Source organism: Arachis ipaensis, chromosome B7 (assembly GCF_059453495.1).
Source record: "Arachis ipaensis isolate K30076 ecotype BB chromosome B7, ASM5945349v1, whole genome shotgun sequence".
Taxonomy (NCBI): Eukaryota; Viridiplantae; Streptophyta; class Magnoliopsida; order Fabales; family Fabaceae; genus Arachis; species Arachis ipaensis.
In genome coordinates, this window is record NC_142442.1 from 12,832,352 (window position 1) to 12,845,097 (window position 12,746).

General features: G+C 36.8%; 2 protein-coding genes across 2 annotated transcripts; both read right to left on the bottom strand.

Annotated features, from left to right (window-relative positions):
• Window positions 1-10,473: 10,473 nt before the first annotated feature.
• LOC110264990 (uncharacterized) lies at window positions 10,474-11,453 on the bottom strand. The gene is made up of 2 exons (XM_088494459.1): window positions 11,163-11,453; window positions 10,474-10,917 (listed from the first exon to the last, which is right to left on the bottom strand). Exons 1-2 carry the CDS (start codon window positions 11,451-11,453, stop codon window positions 10,474-10,476), a joined length of 735 nt encoding a protein of 244 aa, XP_088350585.1.
• A 305-nt stretch (window positions 11,454-11,758) lies between these two features.
• Window positions 11,759-12,271, bottom strand: LOC148550363 (uncharacterized). The gene has a single exon (XM_088494460.1). The coding sequence runs from the start codon at window positions 12,269-12,271 to the stop codon at window positions 11,759-11,761; it is 513 nt and encodes a 170-aa protein (XP_088350586.1).
• Window positions 12,272-12,746: the final 475 nt, after the last annotated feature.

Genomic DNA, 12,746 nt, shown 5'->3' on the forward strand with positions numbered 1-12,746 from the left:
TTTATTTAGTCTTGTCTGCATAATGGTGAAGTGTGATACTGATTTTAGGGTTGGCAATAAATAAGATAAAATATGATTTAGATTTTACTAAAGTTTTATTTACAAATTAATTTTTTTTTAAATTTTATTTTATTTTATCTGTAAATTAAATTTTTTTTAACTCCAACTCTATTCATATTTTAAAGTTCTCAATCCTACTTTATTTAATCGGCCGATTTTACTCGCAGAAAAATTTAATTTTTTTAAGTAAATATAAAATTCAATCATTTCATATTTCACACATATTAATAAAATAAAAATTTAAATACTAAGTCCAAATTAATATTAAAAACAATAAAATTTTAAAGAAATCCAACATAAAATTACAAATAACATGATCAAGTTCTTAATAAAATAGTAAAAAATTTTGGGATTCCAACAAGCTATACCTCCAATTTATTCTTTATTTCAACCATTTTTTGTATTAAAATAACACAAACAAAAATAAATTAGTTATTTATTTTAGGTTAACTTTATAAAAAAATAAACATACTAAATTAATAATTTAAATAATTAACTTAGTAGTTACTTTGAGTTTTTATAAGAAGGAGGTTTCAATATCCACTTCTTTCACTACGCATATAATTTTTAAATATATATTATATAATATATTTGGGATGTGGATAGAGTAGGGTAGGATATACCATGAACCCACACCCGATTCTATCCGCAAGCAGACTCGCACAATCTAGAAATTTTAATATAGATGGGCTGAATTTTAGACAATTTTTTTAATTATTCATTTTATTATATTTTTTCATTCTATAAAAGCAATTTAAACATAACATATAGTTATTGAGTTGAAAACTCTTTTTCACAACTTTTTTATTTAACTAGAAATAGTATTTCAAAGAGTGTGCGACACTTTGGGATTTTCAATTGCTCTAGTTTGAATAAGTGACATAAAATTTAGATTAGAAAACTTTTGGAAATCATTCTTTCTTGTAAGTTTCAATTGTTTAGGACTAGCTTGGATAAGTGAGATATAATTCAACCTAAAGACTATTCTTGAATCTTATTTGAAACTAAATCAGATTTGTGCTTCACCTCTTTTCTTAAATAATTGACTAAGGAATTAGCAATTAATTAGGTTAAAGAGAAATTGAATTGCCAAGGAATTGAAATTTGATTATTTATGATTTGTCGTGATTGATCTCTACATGTCTCAATTAAATGAACACAAGGATTGTTTTTCTAAAGAATGAACATCTCTGAAATCTTAACATTCTCAATATTATTGTTTTCATTCACTATTTGCTATTTTTATTGCTCTTTGTTTACACGTTTGATTCCTCATTCTTATTCCTCTGTTCTTTAATTTGTCTAATTAGAATAACTGATTAATCATTGTTGCCTAGTCCATTAATTCTTGTTGGAACGATAACCTACTCACCGTAGTATTACTTGATACGATTCGGTGCACTTGTCGAATTGTGGTTTTGGAAAATTTTGCATCACTGCTGAGCAGACGAAGGTGGTGGAGAAGTCCACTTTGGTGAAGCAGCTCGACGACTACCTAGTTGCGAGGGTGGCGCAGCAGAAGGAGCCACGTAGTTGGAGTTAGGGACCATAATGAACGGCTGATTCTGTACATCTATTTCCTATGACGTCCCAGGGATAGTCGGAGTAGAAGGCAATGATTGAGAAATTCCTGGGGTACCAGTAGACACTCTCCCTCTACCACGACCACAAGGTCGATTCGTGATACATGTGCCTGTCGTCATATCTATAATTGTCTTTAAGTTATTAATTTTTTCAATCATTAAGACAACAAATAAGAGTTCAAATCCTAATTCATCCACCAAGAGGTTTCAAGCATTGTTTCTAATAAATTTTATTAGTAGAGTTATTAATTCTTTTTTAATCTTTAATCAACTTCGACTCAATCATTTAAACAAACTTCAAAAACATAAATCATACATAAAACATTAATCAACTCAAAAGGCTAAATCATAATACTAATTAATAATTAAAATCTAAATTGTTCTTAAATTTAACTAAAATAAAAAAAAATTAGAAAACGATTATGTTATCGGAGAAGGGAGACGAGTGGTTGGAGGTGGTTGCCAGTGGTCGCCGAAATATCAGCAATTGTTGCTAGAGGCAGAAGGAGCAACGGAGACAAAATGGTGGTGGTGATCGGCGCTACAGGAGTGACTGACGGAGGTGCTTGGCGCCCGGGGGGGGGGCGAGAGAGAAAGAGAGAGGGCTGTGGAGGGGCTGTTGAGGGAGAGATGTGAGGGTTAGAGAAAGTGTGGGAGGAGAGAGATGAGAGAGAGAGATTCGGAATGAGAGGGAAGAGAGTTCATGACCAGTAGATTTATCCAATGATAAAGTTTTACGATGCTCCAAAACGCAACGTTTCACTAATTTAGGTTACTGTCAGATTTATCCGTCTGTAAATCCGAGTAATGTTCGCGCCAATTACTTTTTTTTTTCTCCAAATATTATCGACGAATTTATTGTTGAAAAATAAAATTTGACAGTATTTTTTTTTCTTGACAAATTTATTACCAAATCCACCAATAAACTCGACACTAATATCTCACGATAAATTCGATAATAAATTTGTCAATATTCAACTTTTTTCTTATAACGAGACTCTAACTGTTATGACATCTCAACACTACTTACTTCTATCAAATGCAACATTGTTTTTAATTCTTCAATAAGAACCAACTAACTTTTAATACTACCTAAAAAAACAAATTTCTTATTCAAATTCAATCATAAATCACAATAATAAGAAATTTGGAGAAAGAACAAGTTTTGTGTTTGTGTCTTCGAAAAAAGGAAGAAGAAAAAAAGTGAAAAGGAAAATGGATTTTATTTTTTATTTTGTATTTTTTTTAATTAATAACTAAGAGTATTTTTAAAATTATCCTTATTTCAGTTTTTATATTTATTTTGAATTGAACAAAATGCTGATTTATGATTTATCAGTTCAATATATTTTATATTAAATATAATATAAAAATTTAATTTAATCTTAATTTTTTAAATTTTATCTTTAAGTCTTTATTTTTCCGTGTCAATTTTCTTTTCAAACGCCACAGCTTAAAACACGACTGTCCCATATATAATTCCATAAATATTCAATAGCAAGAATTACAATAAGAAGAGATAAATAATATTAATTCTTAAAATGTGAATTCTATTGTGTTTATAATTTAGTGTTTAATTTTTATCTAATTTATTTTTTATAATAAATTTTAAATATTTAATAATTATTTATTTTTATATTTTTAAAATTAAATAATTTTTAATTCTTTTTAATAAGTTAGACAAATAATTTTAGATACTATAATAATCACCTTATTAAAATTGCCTTTTTAAATAGAAAGAAGAAAGATGAGATCACATTTCACAAATAGGATTTGTCTATGGTAAAAAAAAGTATAAATTGATTCTTTAAGAACTAAAAAAAAAATATGCCATTTTTGTGATTATGATGATTTTTCTAAACTAATTTTTAATATTGTGTAGATGGTTTCTAAATTGATAAAATTATAATGACTAAATTGAAAGATAGCCTAATTATGCTAATAATTGTAAGTACAAATTTAGTAAAAAAATATAAATTTGTTTGTGATAAATACGTATTTAATAAAATTAACTTATGATATATATATATATATATATATATATATATATATATATATAAAAGTAAATATCAATTTTAAATAAAAAAATCAGTTATCTCTATTGTTATATTGATAAAAAAAATGGTATTAATTTTGTTTAATTTGTTTTATTCTACCAAAAAATATATAATTAATTCATATCTTTTAACAAAATTATCACCGAAAGTAAATACCGAATTTGAAATTGTTAGGGTAAAGTATTAAATTGGTCTTTTATGTTTGGGCGTAATTCTGTTTTGGTCTTTAAGGTTTAAAATATCCTATTTGAATCCGAAAAAGTTTCATTTAACTTCAATGTAGTCCTACATGAGGTCAAAGTTAAATAATTAATAGAATGTCCTATATGACAGCAGTACAAGCTCCAGAGGTACAAAATCTACCGTGGATGCATCAATACATTTATTTATTATTCTCCTTAGTTCTATAGAAAATATTTCATTTAAATGGTAAGAAAAATGATAAATAAATGTATTGATGTATCCACGGTTGATTTTGTGCCTCTAAAACTTGTACTTGTTCTCCAAATTATCGATCTTGTTCTTGTACTGCTGTTATGTAGGACATTCCGTTAATTATTTAACTTTGACCTTACGGTGAGACTACATTGAAGTTAAATAAAATTTTTTTAGATTCAAATAGCTAAGACACTTTGAACCTTAAGGATCAAAACAAAATTACGCTCAAATATAGGAGACCAATTTAGTACTTTACCTGTTATTTACAAACTATGTAATTTGTATATATTCAAACTGATTAGTAGATAAATATTAGTAACTACATATGTCATGAGTAATACAATTATTAATAATACGATGATATTATTTAATTTATTATTCATATAATTCTATTAATTAAGTAATATAGTCAATCTTTTAATTGTTTTTTATATATTTAAAACGAAAAAAATTTCAATCTTTCTTTGATTTTAAATTAATATAGTAATTAAAGACAAAGAGGTTACACATATATTGATTACGGTCTAATTTTAATTCTTTCAAAATTAATAAAAAAAATAATAAATTAGCAAAACCTATACCTATACTCTTAATAATATAAAATTTGTATTTTCGTAAAAATACATATACATATGATGAAAAATAAAGATTTAAATTTAAAATCTCTTCTTTTATATACAAATATTTAGTAATTTATTTTTATGTAACTTAAATAAGTTAAACAGTTAGTAATTTAATTTGTTAATCATAAATAAATAATATTTGATATTATAAAATATAAAAAAGATAAAAAAATACCCCTTTACCCATAAAATTGTTTAATTGTATTACAAATTAAAATTTGATTTTTAATTTTAAAATATTAAAACTCCGGATTTATTTTTAAAAAGTAAATATTTTTTCATATTAAACATAAAAATACCAAAATATCCTTTATGTAATAATTTTAAAATTAGTTTTATCTTTGGTAAAAAAAAAAAAAAAAAAAGTAGAGACTGAACCTTTATAAACTAACGCTTCAAATTTCATATTAATTGCTTATATGAGTCCATGCCATAAATATGGTAATTAAAAATGGCCCTATATGTCTGATGAATTTCAAGAAGATGGCGTTAGATTTAGCCTAATTTAATATCATAGATGACTGAAATTTTGTTTAAGTTAAAACGAGTTGGAAAAATTGTAAAGAACGATCATCATAAATATTTTTATAAAATTTAAAATTTTTTGCTATAAGAATTTTTTTTATAACTATTGTACTTATTTGTATAAAGTTTGAAAATTTGTATTGCATTTGTTACATTTTGTAATGGATACAACTAGAATAACGAATAAGATTGAAAATAACGAATACAAGAAAATTTTTTGAACTTTATAAACAAATTAATAAATATTTAGTTGTAATTATTATTTTAATCTTATTGATAATCAAGATTTTATTGTGTATTTATAATTGTTATAAATATTTTTATAAAATTTTAAAGTTTTTATTGTATATTTATATTAATAGTTACGACTAATAATGAGTAATCTAAATTCTAAATTTTTTTTATTCAATCATGTAAATTTAATGATTTTTTAAAATAAAATTAATTGACAAATTAAAAGGACTGACATTTAGAATTTAAATACATTTATGATTATTAATTATGATGCTTTAATTATTTATATTTAGAATTGTACATATCAATTTAAATTAAATAGTATTTAATTGTTATAATTTAGTAAATCTTTAGTAATGATAAATAAGTAGCAATCAATAATTAAAATTGTTTGTAGTCGAAGTAGTTAATAAATTATTTTAGTCTTGTAAAAAAATATACACGTATTTTTTAAGCAGTGAGGTAAAAAAAATCTTTATTTTATATCATAGTAAACAAATTTTTAATAATAATAATAATAATAATAATAATAATAATAATAATAATAAAATGTAATAATAACATTAGTAGTAATAATATCAATATAACTGAAAAATAGATAAATAATAATAATAAAAAATATCGATATAGTAATAGATCAAATTTTTTATATAGTACTATTTTTGAATTTTAGAGTTTTGTGATAAAATAACATATCTATGAATTAATCCCTTTAGTTTTTTCTAATTCTTTTCTATACTCAAGTCCGTTAAAATCTTAGAGATACTTTCAGCACTATAGAGAGCTCTTTCACAAATATTGTACAATAATGTTATGATATTGTATTTCACATGCAGAGAACTGAGAGAAGCGTGGCCCGAATACCGCAGGGTGGCAGCATGCACTTTAGGTTTGTACATGATCCTGTCTACCTCAATTAAATGATATTTTATAAATACAAATTAAATTAAAATATATAAATATTTTGGGAAAAAATAGCCGAAGAAATTGAAATAGAGGATGAAAAATAAGGCGAATATTCTTCATGCATGTTTTGTGAATATGGATAAATTTTTCCTAATAAGGAGTTTTAGGATTCTTGTCAATGAGAGATATTCTTTATGTTTGTAAAACGTATTTAACTTTTTTTTTTACCAAAAATAGGGATATTCGAATCTGTAATTTCTTAGTTAAATATCAAGAGACTATGTCATTTGAGTTATAACTTATTTGGCAAGGTATTTAATTATTTATCTCCAAAACATTCATATCAGTTCATTCTTATCTTTTATATGATATTTATAAATATTATTGTTCGGTAGATCGGGTACCGGACGGGTTGGATTGGTATCCTCTCCAAAGAAGGGGAAGTCGTCTGGTCGTACGTCTCCGGATTGGGGATATGCGAGGTCCCGAGCTCTTCGAATACAGAAGGGGGGTGTCACCTGCAAAGACACTCCGATGCCCTAGTCAGTGAAGTGTGTAGGCGAGTAGAGAGTGAGTGGTATGTGACGTACCTTAGGGGAAGGGTAGGTCCTTCCCCATATATACCGTGTCAGAGGTGGGCCCTGCGAGGACAGGCCCACCTTCTTCGAGGCCTCCCTTGTACAGCTGTGGCGAAGCTATCAGGGACGCGTGTCATGGACGCGTGTCCGGGTCGGGTGCTGCTCGGCTCGGGCCGGCCCGTAAACTGCTTGGGCCAGGCCGTAACAGTGCCCCCGATGCGCCAGCAACGACCGTGAGGACAGTTGGTGGCGCGTCATCTCCTTTCTCGTGTGGCGTCGTCAGGCCAGCCGTCTGTGGGGGTGGACATGCCTCTTGTGCGCGTGTCTGTTCGTTGTTGGAACAACCGTTTGTCGCCTCGTTCTTCGCGCAGGGCATTTAATGCTCATAATGGGCTGGAAAATCCCGTATGCAAAGACTATTTTGCCCCCAGGTCTTTCGCGCTTCCTGGGTGGCAGTTTTAAACAGTTTTGCTTTGATCTTTTTCCCTTACACTCTTGCTCCTACTACCTCATTCTTCTTCACCCAGAAAATTCCAGAGCATCCCAAAGCTTCGTTCTAGCATCTCCGTGCATCTCTCCTTATTCCTTCTCAATTTTCGTAACCGATTCAGGTAATCTTTGATCCTCTCTCTTTTCTGCTTTGTTGTTGTAGCGTTTACCGCTTGCATTAGCTCCATGTTCTTGCTGTTTTTGTTTGATCCTTGTTGCTAGATGGCTTTTTAGTGCCAAGTAAACGCGTTAGGGGAGGGGTACCATTCCAGGGTAGGCTTTTAGGCGGCTTGCATGATAAGTATAACTTTAGCCATGCTTGATCTTAACTGTTGAATAAGATGGACATAGTTTCTGGGTTTTTCCCGGACTCCCGACCTCATAGACTAATGGAGTGGTACCCCCACTGTAGGTATGCCTCGCATCGTTTTCCGGGCTTCTGCTTCCGCCGCGAACTATGACCCCTACGCTTGGGTGACCTCCGATGTGAAGGACTCACCAAATCAGATGGATCTGGAGGAGGTGACGGAGTTCCAGCAAGTCGGGTATCTGTGCGGGGGGACAGACGAGGAGGCCAATTATGAGTCCTTCGTTCCTGCCCCCAATGAGCGGTTGTATGAGATTAATTTTTGCTCCCCCCGGGTTGCCGACTGGATTTGGTTTTACAAAGCCATGTTCACCCAGGTTGGCGTTCGCATACCGTTTTCTGATTTTCAGATGTCGCTTCTTAATCGGATATCCGTGTCGCCGTCGCAGCTTCATCCGAACAGCTGGGCTTCTATCCGCTATTTCGAGATGGTTTGTGAATATCTCGAGCTGCCGGTGTCGGTAGATGTCTTTCTCTTCTTCTTCAACCTTACCAACCCTTCCAGACAAGGGAAAGCGAGGAAAGGGTTCCTGTCTTTCCGATCTGCCCAAGGTCGGAGGGTATTTGGCCTGTTCGAGGACTCCTATCATGGGTTCAAAGACAATTACTTCAAAGTTCGTCCCGTCAAAGGTCGCCATCCCTTTTGGTTGTCGCTAGAGGGAGAACGCCTCATCCCGACGTATTGGAGCTTCGGGCCGGGGTCTAACACCTTCATTAAGGTGACCTACAAGGGGATGTCCCCTGTAAATAAAAGAATTGCCGATGTGTTGTTTGCGATTTTTGGAAAGAACCTTGTGAACCCCCACCTCCTTATGGGTGAACGGGAGGCCGCCAGGAATTATATTTGTGAGCTGTTTTGTCTTGTACTTTTGCCTCGTTTATTATTTAATTTGCTCTTGCCGACTTCTCGACTAACGCATTTGTTTCTCTGTTGTAGTGGAGATGTCTGCTTCGGTGACCGGGCTCGAAAGTTTAGTCAAGACCTTCTTGGAGGATAGCGACGAGGAGAAGGCCGACAAGAAGGATGACGGGAAGTCAGAAGGCCCTACCGAGGAGAAGGAGAATCAAGCCGTACCTTCTCCTCGGGACGCCGAGATGTCCGATAAGAACTCTGTCGGGGTGCGAACTTCTCCCGTTCTCGATGAGACGGCCGCTGTTGGGCACTCGTCATCTTCTCGTCAGGAGGATGATGATTTGCAGCTCATCCCCACTCCTAAGAGGCGAAGGGCATCCTCCAGCCCGGAAGGAACCCTTACCGTGATGGAGAGGAATTTTGACGCTGCCGCCTTCCTTGACTCCCAGCTAATCCCTGGCACGGAGGACCACTTCCATGGCACCGAACTGGCGGGCCAGGCGAGGTGGATGTATCGTACTCTACTCCGCGGAGCTTTGATAGCTCAGAAAGCCGAGTTCGAGCTGTCGGGGATGCAGGCGCTTCGAAGGAAACTTGAGTCTTCTGCCAAGGCGAACAACGATTTCAAAGTTCAAGTCGAGTCACTCCAGGGGCAGCTATCCGAGGCAGGGGAGAAGCTCAAGGCCGCTGAGGAGAAAGTTGCCTCTGCTGAGGAGAAGTTGAAAGCCTCCGATGAGACCGTGTCTCGTTTGGTCGAGCGAGAGATGACCCTTGAGAGCCAGTTGAATGTCGCGCAGGGTCGGTGGCGGCCTTGGAGAAGGAACGTGACCAGGCCGTTTCGTCGGTTAGAGCTGCTCAAGCCGAGGTCGAAGAGCTTAAGAGGAAGCACAAGGCGACTAAAGAGCAAGGAAAGAACGCGATCTTCATGACTGAGGAGGCTCTCAAGGCTCAGGTGAAGATCATGGTTCCGGACTTCGACACGTCGGCTATTGGGGTTTTCAAAACGATTCAGGATGGCAAGATTGTCGATATGCCCCGAAATTGAACTCTTGTAACTTGTGTATGGTTTTGTAAAATACTTTGTTGCAACCGTTAAGACGTTTGTTACTCTTTAATGGTCGCTTGGTCGGCTTCTAGTTATTGCCTCTATCTTGTTTGTTTAGTGGCGTTTATGTTTTGTTACCGTTTTTCTGGTGTGGACTTATTGCTTGTGTCCATTTTGCCGTTTACGTTGGTAACGTGGTTGAAACCGTCTTGGTCATATTATCACGGCCGTTAATTATGGCTATGATCCAACTGGCTCCCGGGGTGATCAGTCCCGGGTTGCCGTTGAAGAATGCGATTGTGTGGGATACGTATTCGGGAGTAGTAGATGGAAGAATTCAGACAAGTAAAAATTAGTCGTTAGCTAAACAAATTCATGAACATGGTAGGCATTTGATAAAAGTAAGTCATTGGAAATTATCATTTGATAAAAGTAAACATCCATCTAGCTCGTCAGGCCGCTTGGCTGGTGTGCCCGAGCTATGAATAGAACCTTCTCAGGTTACCTGCATTCCATGTTCTCGGGATTTCTTTGCCGTCGAGTCTTTCCAGCTTGTAGGCACCTTTGCCAAGCACTTCTTTGATTCTGTAGGGGCCTTCCCAGTTTGCTGCTAGCTTTCCTTCTCCCGGGGCCGGTTGCCCGACGTCGTTGCGCTGCAGGACGAGGTCCCTTTCCTCAAATTCCCTCCTGAGGACCTTGGTGTTGTAGCGTAGGGCTATTTTTGTTTTAGCGCTATCTCTGATAAGTGGGCCATCTCTCTGACCTCGTCTACCAGATCTTTGTCTACTGCTTTTTCTACTCCTGCGAGGAGTGACCGCGGGCTCGACTCGTCGATCTCTATAGGTATCACTGCATCGACTCCGTATGTTAGGCGAAAGGGGGTTTCTCCTTTGGAACTTTGCTCGGTTGTTCGGTAGGACCAGAGGACCGAGGCGAGCTCGTCGGCCCATGCGCCTTTTTTGCTATCTAGACGCTTCTTGAGACCTAATAAGATAACCTTATTTGTGGACTCCACTTGTCTATTTGTCTGGGGATGCTCAACCGAGGAGAACTTCTGTTTTATCCCCAAGCCGGTGAGAAATTCTGCAAACTTCTTATCAGTGAACTGTGTCCCATTATCCGATATGATGATCTCCGGGATGCTGAATCGAGTTACCACCTGCCTCCACAGGAACTTTCTACAATTGGATGAGGATATGCTGGCCAGTGGTTCAGCCTCTATCCATTTGGTGTAATAGTCGATGGCAACTATGAGATACTTGACTTGTCCTGGGCCGACCGGGAAGGGTCCTAAGAGGTCGATTTCCCATTGTGCGAAAGGTCGGGTAGACGCCAGTAGGCTCAGCTCGGAAGCTGGAGCTTTGTGGAAGTTGGCGTTCTGTTGACACTTCACACTTTTGTTACGAATTCTCTAGAGTCATTCATCATTGTTGGCCAGTAGTATCCAGCTCGGATAAGCTTCCTTGCTAGGGCTTTGCCCCCGATGTGATGGCCGCAGCACCCCTCATGGACTTCTCTGAGTACGTAGTCCGTCTGGTCGGGGTGTAGGCACTTCAGCAAAGGTTGGCTGAGTCCCTTTTTGAATAGCTGGTCTTGTATGACCGTGTATTTGGCGGCTTCTCTTCTTAACGCTTTGGCTTCCTTCTCGTCCTCAGGGAGTTTGCCGCTTTCCAGGAAGTCAGTGATGGGGTCCATCTAAGAAGGGCTTATTTTGGTCAGGTGGAGGGCAACCACCGGCTCTTTCGTGATGCCTTGGATGAGGGAGCGGTTGCCAATTCCAGGTTTTGTGCTCGCTAGCTTGGATAGGAGGTCTGTCCGTGTGTTCCTCTTCCTTGGAACGTGTTAGATCGTGACCTCTTCAAATTGTTTGCTCAGCTCCTTGACCCTCTCTAAGTATTTCTGTAGCAGTGAGTCTCTGGCTTGGTAGCTTCTATTCACTTGCGAAATGACGACTTGCGAGTCACTGCATACTTCCAGCCTCGTGGCCCCAACTTCTTGAGCTAGAACCAAACCCCCAGGAGGGCTTCGTATTCTGCTTGGTTGTTCGATACGGGAAACTCAAACTTAACCGATTGTTCGTAGATGACTCCGGCCGAGCTTTCTAAGATGATCCCGATGCCCCCGGACGTCTGGTTGGAGGCTCCGTCTACATGGAGCTTCCACCGTGTGTCCGTGTCCTCGGTTGGATTCCCAGTTACTTCCACTAGGAAGTCTGCCATTGCTTGCGCCTTAATCGCGTGTCGGGGCTCGTAGCCTAGGTCGTATTGGGATAGTTTGATGGCCCAGGTCATCATCTTTCCCGCCAGATCAGGTTTTTGGAGCACCTGACGAATCCCCTGATCCGTCCTCACGACCACCTGGTGACTCTGGAAGTACTGTCGTAGTCGGCGGGAGGAGACCAGGAGTGCCAGTGCCAGCTTTTCCAGCTTGCTGTATCTAAGTTCTGCCCCTTGCAGTGCTCTACTCACAAAGTAGATTGGTTGCTGGGCCTTCCCTTCTTCGCGCACCAACATCGCTGCAAGCGCCCCTTCCGTTATGGCTAGGTACAAATAGAGTGGTTCTCCGGTTTGGGCTTCCCGAGCACTTGGGGTGCTTCTAGAATCTCTTTGAAGTGGTTGAAAGCTTCTTCGCACGCAGGGGTGCACTCAAATGCTATTCCCTTCTTCATCAAAGTGAAAAAGGGTAGGGCCTTTGCTGCCGATGCACCGAGGAAACGGGACAACACTGTGAGCCTTATCGTCAGCCGCTGAACGTCTTTGATGCAGCCCGGACTCCTTATCTGGAGTATTGCTTGGCACTTTTCAGGGTTGGCCTCCACTCCCCTCTGGGTTATCATGAATCCCAAGAACTTTCCGGTCTCCATGACAAAGGCGCACTTAAGCGGGTTGAGCCTCATGCCGTGTTGTCGGAGGGATGTGAACACGTTCTCCAGGTCGCTTATGAGATCGTCAGGGCGGGTGGTCTTTGCGAGGATATCATCCACGTAAA

Excerpts from the sequence above, each read along its gene's own strand:
- LOC110264990 (XM_088494459.1), bottom strand. The coding sequence starts at position 11,453 with ATGGACCCCATCACTGACTTCCTGGAAAGCGGCAAACTCCCTGAGGAC. Across the intron at positions 10,918-11,162 it reads TGAATGACTCTAGAGAATTC|GTGGTAACTCGATTCAGCAT; the intron begins GTAACAAAAGTG and ends CTGTGGAGGCAG.
- LOC148550363 (XM_088494460.1), bottom strand. The coding sequence starts at position 12,271 with ATGTTGGTGCGCGAAGAAGGGAAGGCCCAGCAACCAATCTACTTTGTG.